This window comes from Pezoporus flaviventris, unplaced genomic scaffold (genome assembly GCF_033815535.1).
Source record: "Pezoporus flaviventris isolate CSIRO_AGI_PZ_B2104156 unplaced genomic scaffold, CSIRO_AGI_Pfla_v1 ptg000002l, whole genome shotgun sequence".
Lineage (NCBI taxonomy): Eukaryota > Metazoa > Chordata > Aves > Psittaciformes > Psittacidae > Pezoporus > Pezoporus flaviventris.
The window spans coordinates 10,309,033-10,328,542 of NW_026892550.1; the positions used below are offsets into that span (position 1 = coordinate 10,309,033).

General features: G+C 49.8%; 2 protein-coding genes across 2 annotated transcripts in view; one reads left to right on the top strand and one right to left on the bottom strand.

The window, feature by feature from the left end:
- The window catches only part of EVC2 (EvC ciliary complex subunit 2), a 437,493-nt gene that overhangs the window by 361,778 nt on the left and 56,205 nt on the right, over positions 1-19,510 (top strand). The window lies entirely within an intron of this gene.
- On the bottom strand, positions 11,434-14,269 carry MSX1 (msh homeobox 1). Its single transcript, XM_061464879.1, has 2 exons — positions 13,767-14,269; positions 11,434-12,435 (listed from the first exon to the last, which is right to left on the bottom strand). The coding sequence occupies exons 1-2, from the start codon at positions 14,218-14,220 to the stop codon at positions 12,005-12,007; spliced, it is 885 nt and encodes a 294-aa protein (XP_061320863.1). The 5' UTR covers positions 14,221-14,269; the 3' UTR covers positions 11,434-12,004.

Genomic DNA, 19,510 nt, shown 5'->3' on the forward strand with positions numbered 1-19,510 from the left:
AACGTTGGTTAGTGCCCATGACATGGCACAGGGACACAGTAAGACTGGCCACATGGGCAAAGAGCTTGGGAGCCTCGAGCAAGGATGGAGTGGCAGAAGTGCCGTGCCATTCCCAGGCTCCCCTGAAAACCCCACCAGGGCTGGCATGCAGACAGGGACAGGCATTTAGAGGCAGTGTATATGGCCGCTCACAAGTGTAAAATCCCACAAGGGGGGGGATTACAAAACCAGCACATCCACTAAGACAAGTGCAATGACCAACATGAGAGAGAGAAAGCGGAAAAGAGCAGGACAGGGCATGGGTCAAGCAGAACAATCAGAAGAGGAGAAACATGAGCAAATGTTCAGGTCAAGAACGGAAGAAGGAGCTGTCCCCCTGGAGGTGGGCTGCATTTCACAGTAAAACCTCCATCTGCCTCTGTGAGGATGCTAAACTACTTGACCTACAGCAGGGAATCTTGATGGCTTGAATCTTGCCAGTTTCTACTCCTTCTTATAGCTAGAAATGTGTAGAAATGTTTGGCTTGTATTTTCACACCAAAATGAAGGTGATGTTAGAGTTTGAACAAAACAATCTCAATCTGAGGCCTCTTTTGAGAGAGCACTCTGTTCCCTTCCAGAAAACAACTCATGTATCAATCACAGGTTATTACGGGTGCTTGCACTAGTATCCTGTCCAAAGAGAGCTCCTGGAGATTCTAGTGGAAAGGAAAATAAAACATTGCTTTGAATCAGCACATTTAAGCCTAATGCATCTCCAGATGTAAGACCCTGACCATTCTATATTCTAAGGCCCTCTGTGTTCCACAACATTTGGCAGGGCTGTGGGCAGGCACTACCATGCCCAGCCGGCAAAGGTTTTAGGATCAAAGCCTGAGGTATTTACACACTGGCCAACAGGCTAGCATAAATAGTCAGCTTCTGCTGACATAGCATATAAGACAATATTCTTACCCTGTTATGCTATTTAAAGATACCCTATCGGTTACTTTATAATATAAAATTATTAAATATTAAATATGTTATTTTACAAAATGATTTAGTAGCATGTCTGTGTTATTTTGTTTTTAGAGTGTCAAATTAAAAAACAGTTATTAATTAATAAACCAAGGTGCATTTTATTGCACTAATAAGTGCAGCTCTAAAAATTTATTACCACTTTCCAAAGATTTACTTCCTTTATTTTAAAAAAAATGTATTGGTGTCTTAAATTAATTATAAAGATCAAACTTACATGGAGAGGCCCTGATCCAGCAAACACATATGCTTATGAGTAATTTAACTGCATGAGTAACTTCATAGAATTCAGTGGGTGAGAGAGAAGCTGTGATCCGTGGAGCTCCTAATGTGGGTAAAGTTATTCATGGGCACAAGTGTTTGCAGGACTGAAGCCAAATATAACACATATACAAATTCCCATCTAGAAAGAAAAGGCAAATGAATACATAGTAAAAGGCAATTACATGTTATTGAATGCTCTAACAACTATATATTCAATAATAAGTGCATGAATACAAATGTGGGTTCAGAGATGCACGGGGCCTATCTATAATTGACGGCCAATAAACGGAGAGGTAGAAAAGTGAAGTGAACACAGTGTAACTGTCTTCATGTCTGAGGTTCTCTCTAATTAGGTTGGGCTTTTGATGCAATAATTATACATGAGAAATGCGAAAACAAAAATAAATTGTGTTGCACTTAACTACCATTTTTAGACACCAAATGCAGGTTTTATGCTTTCTAAAGAGCAATTGTTTTGGTCTCTCAAGATGTTTTAGAGCACCTAAGGCAGATGCTTAGATGTTCAGTGTGATCTGTAAGTGAGAAGTAGGCACCTCTGAAGAGTACCACACTCAGGACCATGTCACAGAAATTACCTATGCATTTGATATCAGATAACCACTAGTTAGAATGTTAAAACAGAGAAAACAGAGCCAGCTTTCTCCTGTTGGTTGTTCTCTCTATGATCCCTTTGGCTGTGTACTGTGTGCTGCAAAACGACATGATATCCACGGGAGAAGCAGAGGAAGAGGATGTTGCCCTGGGAGCTGGGTACATTGGCTTTGAATTCTTCAGTAGAGCATGGAGGGGAACCCTGCTTGCTCTGCGCTAGGCTGCTGTGTTCTGTTCCAGCTGTATTTCTTTAAGAGTGATGCTGACTGACCTGATGCTGAATTCCACACTTCCAAGTGACTGAATGCAGGCTGAATGTCTCCACACCCTCACTTTGAGCTGAGCTTCCTCTGGAGTCAGTTGTGTAGCTGCTTAGTTTCTGCTTTTAGGAGGTGTTGTTACAGCTAGGAGATGAGCAGTCCAACACACTAGCACAGACTGGTTCTAGATGGCAGAGAATGTGCTGAATTGCTCCCTGAGATTTAGACACCTGCAGTTTACCTGTGCTCCAGCAGAGGCAGAATCCAAGTGGCCAGCAGCTCTCCCACAACAATGAAGCCTTCCAGCTGGGGGAGGCTGGATAATTCCCTTTTTGGCCTGTCCTCCTTATTAAAGTATGTGTGAATACCTCAGTCCCCTTGGGCTGGGCTGTGGAAGCGTTAAGCACTCTGCAAGCTCTCCTTATGAACTGCCAGTAAAGTAAACGTTTTGCAAAAGTTTATGTTCCTGCACTTATTTTGCCCCTATGAAACAAATGCTGCTGCCAGGCACAATACAATGCGCCCTGTGTCTTCTGCAGCATTCTTGCTGCTGTTCATTGTAAACTACACTTTTAGGGATGTTTTTCTACCTCTTTACCTCCCTGGTCCTCCCCTGTGCTTTGGCAGCCTCTACACAGAAGATGTTGCGATTGTTTTGTTCATCCACAAGACATTCACTTCAGTTCCACTGCATGTTAGCTGGCTATTTTTCCTTTGCATAGGTTTGCAGAGTCATTTCTCCAAGATAGCTCTCCCCCACTGGCTGTGCTTGGCTGTCATACATTCTTCTCGTCTCCTGGAAGTACTTCTGCTCTGGATTTTACCACAGTATAGCAGGAACATTACAAAAGGTGCAGTTATTTTGACAGGCCTTTCTTCCTGGTGCACGTTTGGGATGCACACTGTGATGACTGAGTCTTTTGTTCTTACACATAATATGTAAAGTATACAAATACCTGCTTTCTGTTTACACAGGAGGAAAAGAACGTGAACAAGCCTTAGTAATCCCTTATTTCTAACTTGCAATTAGACTTTAAAATGAAAGATCCTATTCATATCAACAAAGTGTTTTGTGAAAGGGCAAGTGCCACTCTTTTCTTGGTGGCATTGTCACCTTACAGAGTTCAGTCTCCTACCACTTTCTAACCACCCCTCCCTTGCCATCTCCATTTTGCCCCTGCAACCACTGGCAAGGTCACAGTTCTAAATCTCATCAGGCAACTGATGGAATTTTAAAAATGGTGTAAAATGTTTTGTGACACAGAGCCAAGAGGGCCCCCTGTCACATAAGGGGAGAAATGAGGAACGGGGATAATGAGGAGCAGATAAGCCAGCATCACCTCCAGATGCTTCAGAATGCGAAGCCAAGTATTCAGGCACCATTACACAGGTGCATACAACCATTGCAAGGGTTAATCAGGTGCTCATTACAGGCCTGGACATGTGCATACCTGTGTAAGCAGTGCTGCTGCTGCTGCTGCCACTGAGTTTATATTCAGTCTAAACCCTCATGGAGGATGCAGGGAGCTCCATCTGAAGGGAGCAGCCGGTAGAGATAAGGGTTAATCATAGCTGGAACAGAGAAGATCTGTATTGCTTTCTACTAGATCAACCAAAATAGTGCCCCTTCTGTTATTTTAGGCCCTCTGTGCAAGGATTGCTTTACTGTGTTTTGCATGTGAGCTAACGTTTCTTATCAGTACCCAAGAAAGCAAGTCCCTGCAGGGTCCCCACTGACAACTGCTGCCAGGCAGTCATGCCCTTTCCTCTGCTCTGAATGCCGTAATTAGAGAGATGCAATTTTCCAGTAGTGCTTGACAGCCTACATCAAAGGCACAGAAACTGTTTCTGGACATTGAAAAGATAAAATTCTAATACTAACTGATGCCTCCTTCAGTTTTTATTGCAGTTCAATGTAAACAGATGCTGCTGGTTTTGAAAATGTATGTTCAGATCTGTCAGAGTATATATATGGCAACGGTGATATCTACTGTAGTAAATGCTGATATTTACCATCATGTGTATATACTTGATTCAGTCATCTCTATAACATTAGCTGTATGTGAGCTTACACATTCACAGATGTCTGTCTTCGCATGTACATGCATACAAATACAAACACATGCATATGAATTAAATGGAAACTGTAACCCAATATTAACCAGGGTTTTAAATTAATTATAATACATACACACACTTACAAACATTGGGCTATATTTAACTTTCACATAAGCAGTATAGAACTATTATCTTCTGTGGAGCTCTGCAGTTTATGAGTCAGACCCAAAGCCTGTTAGTTAGCCAGTGGAAAGACACCCCTGACTTTATTGGGCTTTGGACCAGACCCGAAGCCAATGCTTAATTGTCTCATATAATATAACTTTCCCTTCCAGCAAACTTCAGATAAACTTAGATTCTAATTCCAATAACTCTCTATAATTTTTTCCAAACAAATTCCTTATGGAATGGAAATGCCCATTCTTGTTCTGGGCATTCTTCAATGCTTTCGTGTTTCTTTGTTTTGAAAATTGATTCAGTCATGTTAAACATTATGCAAGCTTGAAAAAGATCACAGTCTCCAACTATCCAAAGTGAAATTCTCATACATACATAGCTCAGAAATAAATGTCATTAGAAACTTCAAACTTGGCTGGTATTAAAGCCATCTTTGAGGAAAGAGGGGAAAAAAAAATCACATTTAAAGGAATTCATCCTGGTGTTTTAGAAAGTAAGAATAGTTTAGGATTACATGTCCATCTCAGCTTTCTCATTTTATTATATGCCCTGTATAATTTTCTATTTTTTTCCAGGTTTCTTTTTCTTTTTTTTTTTTACTTGGATTGATTTTGAACATGTACTTGAAAGATGCAATTATTTAGAGGGAAAATTAACATGCCTCCACAAAGCTTCTTTCTGAATTAAAGGGGGAGCTGTCTAAAGATCTGCAGTTGAACTCCGAGCTAATAAGGCTCTTAAATTCATCCTAATTCATGTATCACAGCTGACACAAATGCAGTTAAAGACATTTCATTTTTAAGAAATAACTCTCTAAGATTCTTTTGACTTAAGATGCTGCCAGTCCTCCTTTGAATAATGTCTAATTTAAACTTCTGAGTTAAAAGCTCATGTCTAAGCTTTCTGAATGTATTGAATATGTAGTTAATACTTAGGCTATCAAAAGGATGTGGCTAAAGTTTTTTAGTTGTGCTGATCACTAAAGAAAGTTTGCATTTGGATTATTATTTATACCGATACAGTTGTTATCTGTTACAATCACTGATGCAGAGACATCATGCTGCCTTCTGGCACTACAGGCTCTCAGCTGCCTGGGTATAGCAGGGTGCCTGAGTCTGGGTTCCTGGCTAAGAGGCAGCATCTCTGTCTGGTGGCCTACAGTCTGCGCAGTCAGGTAGGTTCCTCCAAGGCTGCAGCTAAGGCTTTAAGTGTTAAAGTGCTTCCAAACCCACTGACTCCTGTTTCTCCCTGTGCCTATTCTAGTCCTACAGCAGATACACTGTGTTTTGCAACCTTGGATTATTTTATATAAGTAGAATTTAGTGTGTATTGTTTACATAGCCTCCTATACAAAGAGAGGATTAACAATGTCACAGAAAGAAAAATCTTTGGTCAGACTGACAACATCTACCACATCCCACTGTCTCTTCTTGTGGTATGCCACGGATGTGGCTTTCACAGTAAATCCAAAGCTTGTTACAAGGTTTTGAAAAGCATTTATGGCTTTTAGTGAGTAGAGTGTGAGGAGCAGATGCTCCCCAGCATTAATACACACAAGCTTGCCATAACGGCAGGGCAGGTCTCAGAGCCCCAGGAAAATCTTTTCCAGTCCTTTGCTGATGTAAATGGAAACAGGTCCATTGGCTTACATCTAAACGCATTTACAGTGTAAAACAATCACTCCTTGAGTTTTAAAGCATCCCATCCTTACTTCTGGTATTTGCATAATAATGCCCAATGAACACAAAACACTGCTTTAAAAGAAAGTTGCTCTACTCTCCAGCTTGTCTTTTGGAAATAATTCTCTCCATTCCAGAGAGCTTCCCCCACACTGCTTGTCTTCCAGTCAACATAATTTTGTCATCCTTTGCTTCCAGACCTCTTTCCCTCCCACTGCCACTTCCTTTCTCTCTGGCCTGTGAAGGGAGACTGAGTCATAGTGAAACCTCTAAATACAGTCTCCCCTTGGGTGCTCTTTCTTCCACCTACTTTGGGCAGCAATAGTGGTGGTCAGAGGGTCTTAAATGTGTTTGTCATCATACTGTACCTTCCTCCAGTGTCCACCGAGTGCACAGCCCACCCTGCCTGTTACTGCGTTCCCGGTACAAAACACCTACAATAAAAGCATCTCTCAATTAGGCTGAAAAAGACTTTTAATGTGGGCTACATGTTTTTTATGCCTGGGTCCCTGGCACTCGGTCCTGCCTGATGCTGATCACCCTGACCACACAGCCGCATCACCTGCCCCAGCTTTGCTGGGAGCAGTCCATAGGCACAGCATCGCTCTCAGGTTTTGAGCATTGCTCCTGCAAAACTTCCTCCCAAAGTCTGTCTTACAGCTCACTAGCAAGGCCAGAGTCTGTACTGGCTGAGTAGCTTTGATCATTTTGTGACCATATGCAAGAGGTTTGTTTCTCTTCCACAGGGCTAAGTAAGAAGAAATGCTAAGAGTGTTGTTCACACCGACCTGAGAATCGGCTGTTGGCTGAGGGAGCTCCATCCCACATCGGGCAGCAGCACAAAGGTGAGCCGGGCACAGGCACTCACCTCCCAGTAGTTTTGCTCTGTGCTGCAGAGGGGTGCTCAGCTGCTGCCACTGAACGAGATGAAAAGCACAGCTTTGCATGGTGGATTTCTTACACATTCCTGGTCACACGAGGGAGACTGTATCCAGGTACCTGCCTCTCCTGCTCTCCATTTAATCACTGCAGGGTGGGAACAGGATCCAGCCTGGAGGGATAAAAGATCTCCGAGATGAAGAAGGACAATGGAGCAGAGTTAATCTCAACCGGTTTACTGTTGTAAGCAAATCACTACCACATCTCTCTGTGCAGCATGGCACAATTTACTGCTCCTAGTTAAATGAGTCAGAGCTGTTGCTTCTGGTTCTGCCTCCCAGCTTCTCCTGCCGCAAAGCCGGTCAGACAATGGGTCCGTGTTGCAGAGGCCTCGGGCCAGCCCTAAGGAGCCGAGTGTTGCAATGCCCATTATCGCAATGCCTCATTTTTAGGCTCCCTGCTGTGGAACAGATTGCTCAGGCCACGGACGGACACCACTGTGCTTCACACAAGGTGCGGAGAGAGTAAAAAGCGAATGAAAAGAAATTTCAGGAATCCACATACTCCCTGGGTTATTCTAACATCTATACATCGGGACCTGCCACTGTGAGAGGCAGGAAGAAGGTATCTCTTTCTGCCACAGACTCCCTTTGCAGTTAACTGCCTAAGCCGTATCAACATGCTTTTGTGGAAAACTAGGGAGGGGGAGAACTACCTCACTGCAATCGACAACTTATTGTGTACAGTATATTATATCCTAAGCAGTAGGAGACTTACTTGCCGGTCACCACTCTGCTGGATTTAATTTAAACAGCCCTACAGCCCTGAGGAGTGTCCTGGCCACAAGGGTATTTAAGTAGCCACTTTTTGTTGCACTTTCTAGCCACCTTCGTGTCTAATATAAAATCAAATGTATCATTAGGAGAGATGAAGAACCTAATAAGGTTCTCGTCTGAGGAGGACTCTTCTGAGTCCCTAGTAAGTTGGTGATTGGGATTTTCACTTTACATACAGAATACCTGAGTTCAGCCGTTTACCTGAAATCAGGCAGGACCCAGGAGTTAGCACTAAGCACCCTGTTTCTCCATGAAGGTGCACAGCCAGTTTGTTCAACAGACCTTTCACTTCCCAGAACTTTAGCAAGAAGGTTTGATGTGACTCAGGAGACTCACACAAGATGATGAGCCTGTATTTAAGCTCACGAGTACTACTGAAAAGCGGGGTCACCCCTCCCCACCGGCTGGCCTTTACAATGGGTAAGTTAGGCAGCTTCCTTGCTCTGCCCCTGGTTTCTGAGGGCTGCGTTCTCAGGCACAATCCTAAGCAGCGGGAGGCTGCCGCTGCTCTGCCTAACTCACTTGTTGGATTTTGCCTGCCCTCACTTTTGAAAAAGGGGTTTTAGCTCCCAATTCACTTGAGCACTGGGGAAAACGTTAAATAAAGACTTCAACGGGGCACCGATTAGTGTTTTGAATTGAGCGAATTCAGAAAGAGACCCTGAGACCCTGAAAACACTAGAAATTCAGAGCAGACAACAAATCCACGGTTTACCCACAGATTTGCGCAGCAGGTTTTCCTGGTAGCCTCCTTCTCTGGAGTTGAAACTGAAGAAGCGCCTCTCTAAGAGCTCGGGCACCAGCAGCCTACCCCTCTATAACCCAGCCAGGGGCCGGGGCTGTGCCGGGGACTCCCCGGCAGCCTCTGCGTGTGGATAGCGGAGTCATCCCCCTTGTATGTGGGGAATAAGAGTAGAAAAATGGCTTCCCTTTTATTCTGTGTGTGTACTTGCGAGTGTGGCTCCCTCTCCGTGCTCCGGCTCCTGCGCTCTTTAATTCCGACCCTCCGTGGAAAGCGTCGCGGCAAGGCGGGACCGCTTTCCCACGGCAGAGCCTTGCCGCGCCTGCGAGCCCGAGGTGGTACATGGATATATGCTCGGGGCCCCTCTGCTTTCTGTGTCTGCCGAGGCTCTCTAGGGCTGTGTGTGGAGATATGCATGGGGGGGTGGGGGTGTACCGGAGTAACTGAGGAGGGGTGGCGGGGGAGAGGGGAGTTATTAGGAAACTTTGCTTTGGCTACTCTCTATCCTTGGGGCTGCGTGGCGCCAGCACCCTCAAGTTGAAAGGAAAACAGCCATTCTCACTTCCAACTGCCCACTGAGATCCTTAAGGCGACAAAGACACAAAAGTGAGTTTTATTTGCTGGTAAGCCAGAGGCAAGAAAAAAGAAAAGCCAATTCCCCCTTAAAAAGAGCCGACAAATCCTTTTTGCTCTTTTGTGTGAGCTTTTCCTATTCACATGGAGCGTTCATCCGTGTGATTCCCAACTTATTGTCATTACTTAGTTATTAATTGTTCTCATCTGGGTTTAATTGAGCAACCAAGGACTTTAGCCCAAGGGTCAGGGAGAAAACTTAAAGCAAAGACATGTTCAATAGGAATCCTGCGCCCCGAATATCCATCCCAAGCTGCCATAATGTAAAAAAAATACAACCAACAAAACCCAAAATCCAGACAAAGAGGGGATGAAAGGGTCCGGCTCGCCCGCAGCCCCGCGCCGCAGCACCCAAAGGTGCCTGAGAAGGGAGAGGAGCTTGCGTGCAGCCAACTCAAAGCGGTTCTCGCTGTTTAAAACCTCTCTCCTATTTTTTAAGCGCTTATTTACAGGATAAACATGCCCTCCTGCCTGATTAGATCTGCTCCCCAAACCAGCGGTCTAATCGCGCAGGGGCTGAGTTTATCTCCAGCCTTTTTCTGCCAGAGACACAACGTGGGAAAAAGCCGGCACCGCGCTCCCCAGTCCGGCGCGGCGTTGGGCGCTGGGATCAGGATCGCAGACGCTGTCATTTGCACAGAGAAAAGAAATGATCGGGAAAGCAAGCCAAGGAAAAAAAACCCAAAACTAATAAAAAAGGGGGAAATAAAAAAGAAAATGAAAGAAAAATAAAAGGAAGAAGAAAAAAACCCAACCACAAAACCCCCAAATTCACCCCAGACCAGAAAGGACTGGGCGGCGAGGGCAGAGCGAGAGACGAGAAGAAGGGGATTAGAGCAGCGAGCTCTGGAGAAAGTGGCTGGGTTCAGGTATGCTGTTTCACTGAGTTATTGAAAGCATCATTGATATTTAGGAGATGATAAAAGTCCCGCCTCGCCCCCAGCTACAGTCTCTCTGGAGCCACAGTGCCTGCAGAAGATTGCCTAGCCTCATTACAGCAATTATTTTCCTTCTAACTTTGCCTCAACCTTAACGTTTTAAATTGCTGGAAATGAAAGCAGCGGGGGAAGAACAAAAACAAACAAAAAAAAAAAGACAGAAAGAAAAATATAAAGAGGAGTCCCAATTTCTCAGCGCCCATTCTTTGAGCGCTAAGATAAAGCACGAAATTAGGATAAAATAATGAAAAATGGGAAATCAACGCTCTTACCCGAGCGATCCGCAAAACTAAATCGGGTGGAGCGGCGCACTCAGGGGGCTCGGAGGCGCAGCCGGCGGGGCACCAACGAGGCGACGGCCTCGGTGCTGGCAGGGTCCACGAACGCGGAGCGGCGCGGCCGGGGTTACGCGGCGCTGCGCGGAGCGAGGCTGCCCGCCACCCTCTTCCACGGGGTCCTCCGCCGGCGGTCTCCACAGGGCCGTACAGACGGGTTTCCAGCAAAGCCGGCCGCTCAGGGCTGCGGGGCGCCCGGAGCCACGGGGATGGGCTGGAGACGGCGCCGAGCGGTCCCGACCGTGGGTCCCACGGGTGCCGCCGGGTGCCTGCCGCGGCCCCACACCCGTGCCGAACACTACTGTCCTCCACATCCCATCCGCACCAGCCTGCACCCATCACCCATCCCGCTGGCTCTGGCGCTGCCTCTGCCCCGCTGTTAGAGCCCTGTATCCCCTTCTCCCACACCACCCCTGCAGCCTGCTCTCCTCTCCACAGCCCCAAACCCCCGCTCTCCCTTCCCCTGAGCAAGGCCAGCGGCCGAAGGGAGCGGCGGAGAAGCCCTGGGACTGTCTCTCTTGGCTTGGCACAAAAAAAAAGAGAAGTAAGTCACACCATCCCCAAGCCCTCCGGGAGCCGTCGGGGCTGCGGCTGGGAGCTTCACGGCTAAAGGCCACTGGCAGGGAGATGAGCAGCTTTTATCCTGCCTAGGGCTAGGAAAACCCAGCCAGAGCTGAGCCAAGCCTGGAGCCGTGCTGGTCCTGGAGCCGTTGGGGAAAAGCAGCCACAACCTCGGGGCAAAGGGATTGCGGTTGGAGCTGCCAGTGAGGGGCAGTGATGGGGGGAAATAACCTCAGACAGCCGTGAAGATAAGGCAGCTCCAGGATACCCAGCAAGCTGAAAGCTCAGCTGAGGTCTCACTGAGACTAAAGTCTCCGGGGGAAGAGAAAAACCAGCTGGTTCAGCTGGTCCCTCACTCCTGTCCCCCTGGCACACTGACAAGTTCAGTCTTTTCTTCTATCACCTCTGGCAGGGAAAGGAGCAAAAAGATCCAGATCAAACAGTAGCTTAAAATTAATTTATTTAACAAATATAGCTATAATATAAATGATAAAATTTCAAATATACAGTATATTACATAGTACACAGAGCCCCTTCCAAAGGAGCTAGTGGAGGAACAAACACAGGTAACAGACACTGCTGTTACAACAGGGACGGGAGAGGCTGCTTTACACTTCTGCCTCTTGACCTCGCCTGGCAGAAAGAAGAGAAACACCCTGCCTTTCACCCCTCTTTTTTGCCGTTTCTCTTCCGCAGTTCCTTCACCCACAGCAGGGTCTCTCGCAGGGCTGCCAGCCCGACACAGGGCAGGGCTGGCCCATCGCCACCCTCGGGGAGCAACTGGGGCCATGACTCAGGTTTCTGTCGGCTGCAGAGCTGAGCAGCTCCCAGGACTGCCGAGGAAGAAAGTGGAACAGCACTGGACCAGGGGCCAACATCATAGGGGGAAGGAAGCAGTCTCTGCAACAGGGCCCATGTAAGTCCGCAGTGAGGAGCCAGAAGAGCAGGAAGGGAATGCGTGCGGAGCCGGCAGGAGCAGGCAGTCAGCGTGCTGGGCTCGGCAGGGCTCAGCTCTATGTGAGGTGGTACATGCTGTATCCCACGTGCGCAGTGTACAGTCCCACGGGAGCCACGGGCAGCCCTGCCCGCTGGAAAGGGCTGGAAGCACCGTACAGAGAGGCACCGGCCACAGCCGGGCCGCCCAGCGGGAAGGAGATGCCGAAAGCAGCGGGTGGGAGCATGGGCTTGGCTGCCATCTTCAGCTTCTCCAGCTCGGCCTCCTGCAGCCGCTTTGCCTTGGCGCGGCGGTTCTGGAACCAGATCTTCACCTGGGTCTCGGTGAGGCTGAGCGAGCTGGAGAACTCCGCGCGCTCGGCGATGGACAGGTACTGCTTCTGCCGAAACTTCCTCTCGAGGGCCAGCAGCTGCGCCGTTGTGAAGGGCGTCCGCGGCTTCCTGTTGGTCTTGTGCTTGCGCAGGGTGCAGGCGGGGGGGCTCAGCCGCCCTGTGCCGAAGAGCAGAAGGAAGAAGGAGAGAGACACCTCGGTTAGCAGCGCCCGGAGCCAGACACCCCGCAGAGCCCTCACCAACAGCAGCTGGGATGCAGAGTGGGGTAAATGAGGTCCCGCTCGAAGTGGCCCAAACCCTCAGCGCTGCGTGAGACATGTTTCAAAGTGATATCTCCCGATAGAAATTGGGTTTTTCAAGACTCCCAGGCCCAAAGCTTCCCAATGCTTTTGGAATCTCCACCTCCATGATAAAAATCAAAAGGGCGGGAGTCGGACACCCAAACACCCTCCTGCCTTCACGGCTCCCGGTTTAACCCGAGGAGGCATAAGCGAAGGTTGTGACCCTCAAAAAAAAAAAAAGTCCTTTTTTATTGGATTAAGGAAAAAAAAATAAACAAAACAGGTTGGCCTGTCAGCCTCGCACCTTCTTTGTTAGGCCCCGGGAACCGGATTAAGCACGTAATTAATTAGGAGCTCTAAATTCACACCAAGTCTCCATCTACCGCTCTGCTCCTCTTGATTTCTAAGGGTCCTCGACCTGTCCCGGATTTACCTCGCGGGTAAATTGCTGGAAATCAACTTTGCAATTTGAGTAAGTTAAACAACTGCGATACTCTGCGCAGCTCCTGACAGGAAACCCGGCTTTCTTCGAGAGAGAAATTAACTCCCGTCGCAGTTCCGCTAAGAGCACCCGAACCCTCCGGAGAGCAGCAACCCAAGTTTGCCCCTTTCCGCGGGAACTCCAGGAGCGGTGGGGATGCAGCCGAGCGGCCCGGTGGCAGCGCAGCCGTTCGGAGGATTAACGGGCTTTTCTGATCCCAGCCCTCCCACTGCTATTATTACTTTAGAACTCTGCGTGGTAAAACAGGAAAACGTCAGCAACTGCGGGCCTTTGGACATGGAACACCTGAGGTACCAGCCGGTGGGGCTGAAGCCCGCACAGCCCGAGAGCCCGGTCTGCGTGAATCCTATGGAATGATCTGAAAAGCCACGTTAGGGGTAAACACCGCTGAGACTGAGTTTGACCCCAAATTAAGTGAAGCGGTAGGCCAGGTTGCTTTATCTCCCTCCCCTGCCCCTGTTAATATTTGGCACACAATCTGGTGCTGGCGCGGCCGCCCTTCCTCCGCCGCCATCCTCCAGTTTCGCGCACGTTTGAACCGGTTCAGTATTTTGATCAGGCCGGAGTGGCCCGGAAGAGTGCGATCCGCAGGGAAAAGCATGCCAGGAGGGGAAAAAACGAGGAAGCGCCCGTCCGCCCAGCAGCGCTGCCCCGCGGGAAGGGGCTCGGGGGGGCCCAAGCCGCCCGCTCCCAATCCCTACTTACTTGGGGGAGGCGGCGAGAACCGTGGGTTCTGCATCCAAGGGCTCCGCTCCTGCTTCTCGGGGCTTTCCGCCTTGACAAGGGTGTCTTCAGGCAGCTTGACGAGCCCCCCGACGGAGAAGTGGCCGCCGAGGGGCAGCGGAGAGGCTGGAGCCTCCGCAGTCAGGGCGCCCAGGCGGGGACTGAGGCTGGCGCGGGCGGCCGCCCCTACGCCCTGCGGAGGCCCGGCGCCCTCGGGGCCCTCCCTGACGCCCGGCTTCCTGTGGTCAGCCATGAGCGCCTCCACGCTGAACGGCAGGAGGGACGGGGAAACCTTGGGCTTGTCGCTTTCCTCCTCCCCGCCCATCGCCGCCGCGACAGGGATGCCGCCGCCGCCGGGCTTGCTGAAGGCGGATGCGGGCAGCTCTTCGCTGCGGACGCCGGTGGGCGCGGTGGTCATATCCAGAGCCGGGGCCATGCAGAGGCGCGCCGCCGTCGCCACCGCAGCGCCGGGCGGGAGCAGCGGCGGCCGCAGCTCATGAGGCCAGCACAGGAGCGGGGCGCGGGCAGCCGTCGGCGCGCTCAGTCCCGCGGCGGGCGGCGCCGCCTGATAAAGCGGCGAGGGAGGAGGCACCGCCCAACCAGCGCGCAGGGGGGCGGGGCGGCGGCGCCCCATTGGCTGCTGCTGCGGCCCGGGCAGAGGGTGGGGGTGTCGGGTCCGGACTCGCCGTCGGGGCGCACCCCCCCAACCCTTCCCCGTACCACCGCTCAACCCCATGGTATCGCAGGCGGGAGTGGGAAGGGCCGGAGCTGCGCTCCGCAGTGGTACGGGATCTTGTGGGGGAGGCTCAAAAACCGGGGCCAAAAATGTATTAACGTCGGAAAACAGCCAGGCTTTCCGCTTGGGAAGCGGGCCCGAGCCGTGTTCTTCTGCAAAACCGAGCACTATTGCGCTGTCCTGAGTGTGGCCTCCCGGAGGGACCCCTGCCTGTCCCGCAGCCTGGCTGGCATCAGAAAAGTGGTTTTAGGGGATGTTTGTTTGTTTGCTTTGGGGTTTCTTAAATGAGCGCCGGCCCTGCGGTGTGCTCGGAGTGTCTGCGGAGATCTGCGCTTATGTACATCTATACACATATAAATCGTGCTGCGTTTCATGGCAAAGATGCGTGCGCTGCTCCAGATAATGAAACGTGCCTTCCCGTTAAAAGGAACATATAAGCCCCAGACCCATTAAAGTCCTGGCTATTTTGTTTTGTAAATTCGTTTTACGATCCCTTATCCCCGCGCCCAGGACGGATGTGCAGTAAAACGGGGTCGCTCTCTAATAACGGGATTGGCCGCTCGCTGGGAAAAGTTTATTGATAGCTGCAGGGCTCTAATCTCCTCGGAACACCAGAGGCTCCTGCAGTCATTTAAGGGCAATTATCTGAACGGGGAGGGATAGTGCATTCCCGTCCCTTTCAACTGGTCTCAATAAAGATGGTAGATTAGGAGTGTACAGGTTATGAAATGGATTGATACAATAGACATTTTATTAACTGATAAGCAGCAGGATCTGAGAGAAATTAATTGTCCTGCTCGCAGGACAAAACACGCACACGTATCTTACACACATGTGAGTATACTCCCTATACAAAGATGCTGTCCTGCATGTACACACCCATACCTGCCCTGCTGTGCTCATACACAGTCCTTCTACGTGAAGATGATCTGTAGGTTACTCACGGGGTGCTCCCGCGCCCTCCACAGACAAGGGTGAACGCACATGGCACAGACCCGCATACAACAGGCGCACAGCTCACATTGGTCCCTTTATTTCCCCTCCCGATTCGTGCCGCCCCGGTGAACGCTCCTACGGCCACTCATGGAGCAGTGATGCCGGCTCCGCGCCCTGCCCGCAGCTCCCCGCACCCCGTCGGGCCGAGGGACCGGGCCTGGGGGGAGTGTTGAAGGTGGTGGGGGGGACGACGACACGGTTGTGTGTGCTCGGAGAAGCGGCTGCATTGCTAATTGCGAGAATAAACAATCTGTCACGATTAGTCAGTGCCTCTAATAGGCAGACAAGTGATGTTGTTTTTAGGCGCCAGCAGCGGTCTGATCAAAGGCTTCAGCTGGAGGGGGACTATTGAGGACGTTAACCCGCATCCAGGGAGCAAGGCGCCTTAGCCCTGGGACACCGGCACATTCAGCCGGACAAAATTAGTTTGCTCTACCAATCACACGACATTTTCCCAAAACCCGCTGCTTGATGCGAAGATGCACAACTCGCCCTCCCCCCTCTCCCCCCCCCCCCCCACCTGCCTGCTGGGAAAACATGCGCAAATATCACTGCACCGTGTTTCCTGGTGTCCCCTCACCCGATCCTACAGGTATGAGCTGTATATATATATTTATTTTGTTGGGATTTTTTTTCCCCCTATCCCAAAAGCAATAGCGCCAAAGAAGATGTGCTGTGTCCATCAGACTTCCAGACCTCCAGACAGCCCCTGCGCTGCTTTCGATCTCCTTCCTTTGACGGAAATATGAAAAGAAAAATAAAACTAAGAGCTGCTCGGTTGTTTTCCTCTCACTTCTCTTTCGCAGAATGATTTGGCCGTTGGGATGCGGCTGAGGTTTGAGGAGATGAGTGTGCGAGGTCCCGCTCTCATTGAGAGTTGTCAGAATGAGATAATTAGCTCTTTATTTATCTCCCAGCAATGAACGCTTTGTGTTTACGTTTCTGTCATGCTCGGTGGTATTTTAATCACTGTGCAAGGGCTCGATTCTCCCTCACATGCTGGCAAGCTCCTGGGCTGAAAAAGGGAAGCCAGTGAAGTTTCTTTCGTTTCATGCTCCTTTCTTTTCTTTCTCAGTGAGATCTACAGGTTCTAAATTAAGAACTGAGAAATCAAATCTGAGAAACGAAATCTCCCTCGCAATGAATTTCTTTGTTTAGAGGGAAATTTTTAGTATTCAGACTCCTCTCCCCTTCCTCGCTGCGCTCTGGGTGACCAGGACGCCAGTGGATTTCAGGAACTTTTTTCTGGTGTTGGTTCCCCTGTGTTAATAATTCTGACTTGGTTTTAGGTCCTCTCTCTTACTTTCCTTCCTGGGCTATAAGAAAAACCGAAGCAAAAAGGGGGGGGGAGGGGGCGGGGGGCAGGGAGGTGGAATAGGTGACTTTATTGGCGCTTGTTCCAGACCAGTGTTTTTATTGGGAACCGTGGCGCTTCCCTGAAGGCACTTGTGCTAGATAACAATATTGGGCAATTAGCATCCGAAACAGTCCCGTTTCAATATAATGAATGTGCTAGGCAAAGCCATTACCCCTAGCATTTTATTTCAGTGGGAATACAACAACAAGGGCTAGGAGGGGTGTATGGGGGATGGGGAGGGAGGACAGGAGGCAGCGCTAAGCCAATTCAGGGCATTGTCTGCCTTTTGTAAACGTTATCTTTGACTTAAAGGCAGAACTCAGAAAGGAGAGGGGTGGTGTTGTTTCCCTTGTATCTATTTTATTTCCCCCGAGACATCAGCTCTTAGGAGACCAGACAGACCCTCAGGACACGGGCAGGTTTTGGGGACGGGCGGCTCTGCCGCATCCTCCTGCGCGTTGCCTACGCGCCTCCTCCGCGCTGCCTGAGAGCAGGTAGGAACGGCTCATCGTTTAGGGCAAAGAGCCAGATCTATCGCAAGTGCTAAAAATGTCCTGCGGGCTTTACAAGCTCTCAAAGCCCTTCAAGAGCCGACCCTCTCTGCTCCTGTCGCTGCGCCTTCTCCCCGGAGCGTAGAGAAATGCGAAAAGACCTCAGTTCTTTCCCCCTTTTTTTTCTATTTTTTTTTTTTAACCCTTATTCTCTTTTACCCTTTCCGCCCAGATTAAGCATAATCTAAACTACTTTTCAGGCTCAAGGCACCTGGCTGGTGCTCGGGAGGTTACCGGGAGCGGTGATTTGGCGGCCAAACTGCAGCCGCCGAGGCGTCCCCGGCTCTTCGGGGGTCGGAGGAGCCGGGCTGAAAGGAAGGCACTATTTCAAGTGTCCCAAATTAATTTGATCGCGACATTATGATGCACTTGGAAAAGATGAAAGAAAAGGCTGGCCGTCTCCTCCAAGATCTCTATAATTATAGATAATATATCCTATTTCAAAGCAATTAGCTCAATCAGGCGTAACGAGGCACTTTGCTGCCAGGGAGTAACAATGCCTTACGGTTATTTAAGCTTCAAGATGTCAAGCAGACTTCGAGACTCTCTGCTCTGCCCAAAAGGGAACTTGGCTGTTTTGGTGAAAGACCCATGGCTAAGGCAGTGGTTTCCCTTCAGTGACAACAAGCCCATTTCATTTTATATGTATATACTTTAAAGCTCTTGCAAAGGTGTCGGCTCTCCTGGGGAAGAGCACGGCTCCTCCAGGAGCATTTGGGGCCGGAGCGGTGTGGCATCACCTCTGCCCTGCCCTCCAGCACCGACCTGCCTCACCTCGCCTGCTCGGGATGCTTCTGTTCTCCGCGCCTGTCCCCCGCCCGGCGCCTTCCTTTCTTTCGCCTTTTGGGGTGATTCCGACTGCTCCTCACGGAGCTGTGCCGGGCAGCCGGAGCGCGGATCCCGTCGGAGCAGAGCTCCCGCGGAGCCCCGCAGCCTTACCCTGCCCTCACCTCGATTTTATAAGCAGATGGCAAAGGTCCTGAGAGCAAAGACTGCACCCGAGTGCCTTAACAGCGAGCCGGAGGTCGCGCCTATGTGCTTGGCCGTGTGTGGAGGGGTCTCTGCAGAAACAGCGAGGGGGAGGAGGGTGCCCAAATCCCCACTCCCTGACCCAAACCCGCAGGAGAAGTGCGCCGTGTTTGTATGTGGGTGCCTGCGGATTTAGGCCGAAGTAATGTAAAGCAATTTTCCCCCTTTCCCGGTGCTGCTGCAAACGGGCGCTCCGCGGGTCCGGGCTGGCCGGGGGTCCCCGCCCGCTGCACCGGCACAGAGCCACAGCCGAAGCAAGTCAAGACCCGGTTCGGGACGATCCCGAGCGGCCGCGAAAGTGAAGCCGTGCTTGGGTGAAAAGCTGCCGTAGGAAAATAACAACGGCACCGTTAACCTGTCAGCTTTCCTTCCAGGGATTTTTATTGCTGGGGAGTAACAGAAAGGGGGGGGTGGGGGGTTGGAATATAAGGAAAAAAAAAACAACGAAGAAAAAAAACATCACCCCATGGGTTAGTCATTTGAAATGGACAGTTCAAGGGAAACAGGAGGCCGGGAGCATGAATGCGAACTAAATAAAGTTTAACCACCCCTCCTTCTTCTCCCCATGTGCAAAATGGAAACCTTATTATATGATTCACTGTGAATCACTAGATTGAATGCGATCATTATGAGTAAATGATAGTCGGGGCTCTGCTGGTCTTTTCTTTCCTAGAGGCAAAACTATAAAATATGAAGGATATAAATGATCTTCTCTCTGCTCTCTCATAAAGGACATTCATTCAAAGCCGCGCTCTGTCTCGCTCCCAATTCCTTTGGTCCCCTTGAATTCCACAACGATCAAGGTAGATTATGGCGAGTCCTGGTTTATTTGTCTTCACGTGCTTGTTTATTGGCGAAATGTCACGAAATGTAATTTGTCCCAAATTCTTTAACATAAGAAAATGATTTGTGGTCGAAGGAATCCACGCTGGTACCGCCAAGGCGATCTCCGATGCTCAGAGCAAGTTCATTACCACGCTATTTTACAGCGTTTCCATGTTTATTCCTCATTTCTCAGGAGCTTTTTACATATCGTTGCATAAGAAAAGAATTTTGC

Excerpts from the sequence above, each read along its gene's own strand:
- MSX1 (XM_061464879.1), bottom strand. The coding sequence starts at position 14,220 with ATGGCCCCGGCTCTGGATATGACCACCGCGCCCACCGGCGTCCGCAGC. Across the intron at positions 12,436-13,766 it reads GTTCTCGCCGCCTCCCCCAA|GGCGGCTGAGCCCCCCCGCC; the intron begins GTAAGTAGGGAT and ends TCTTCGGCACAG.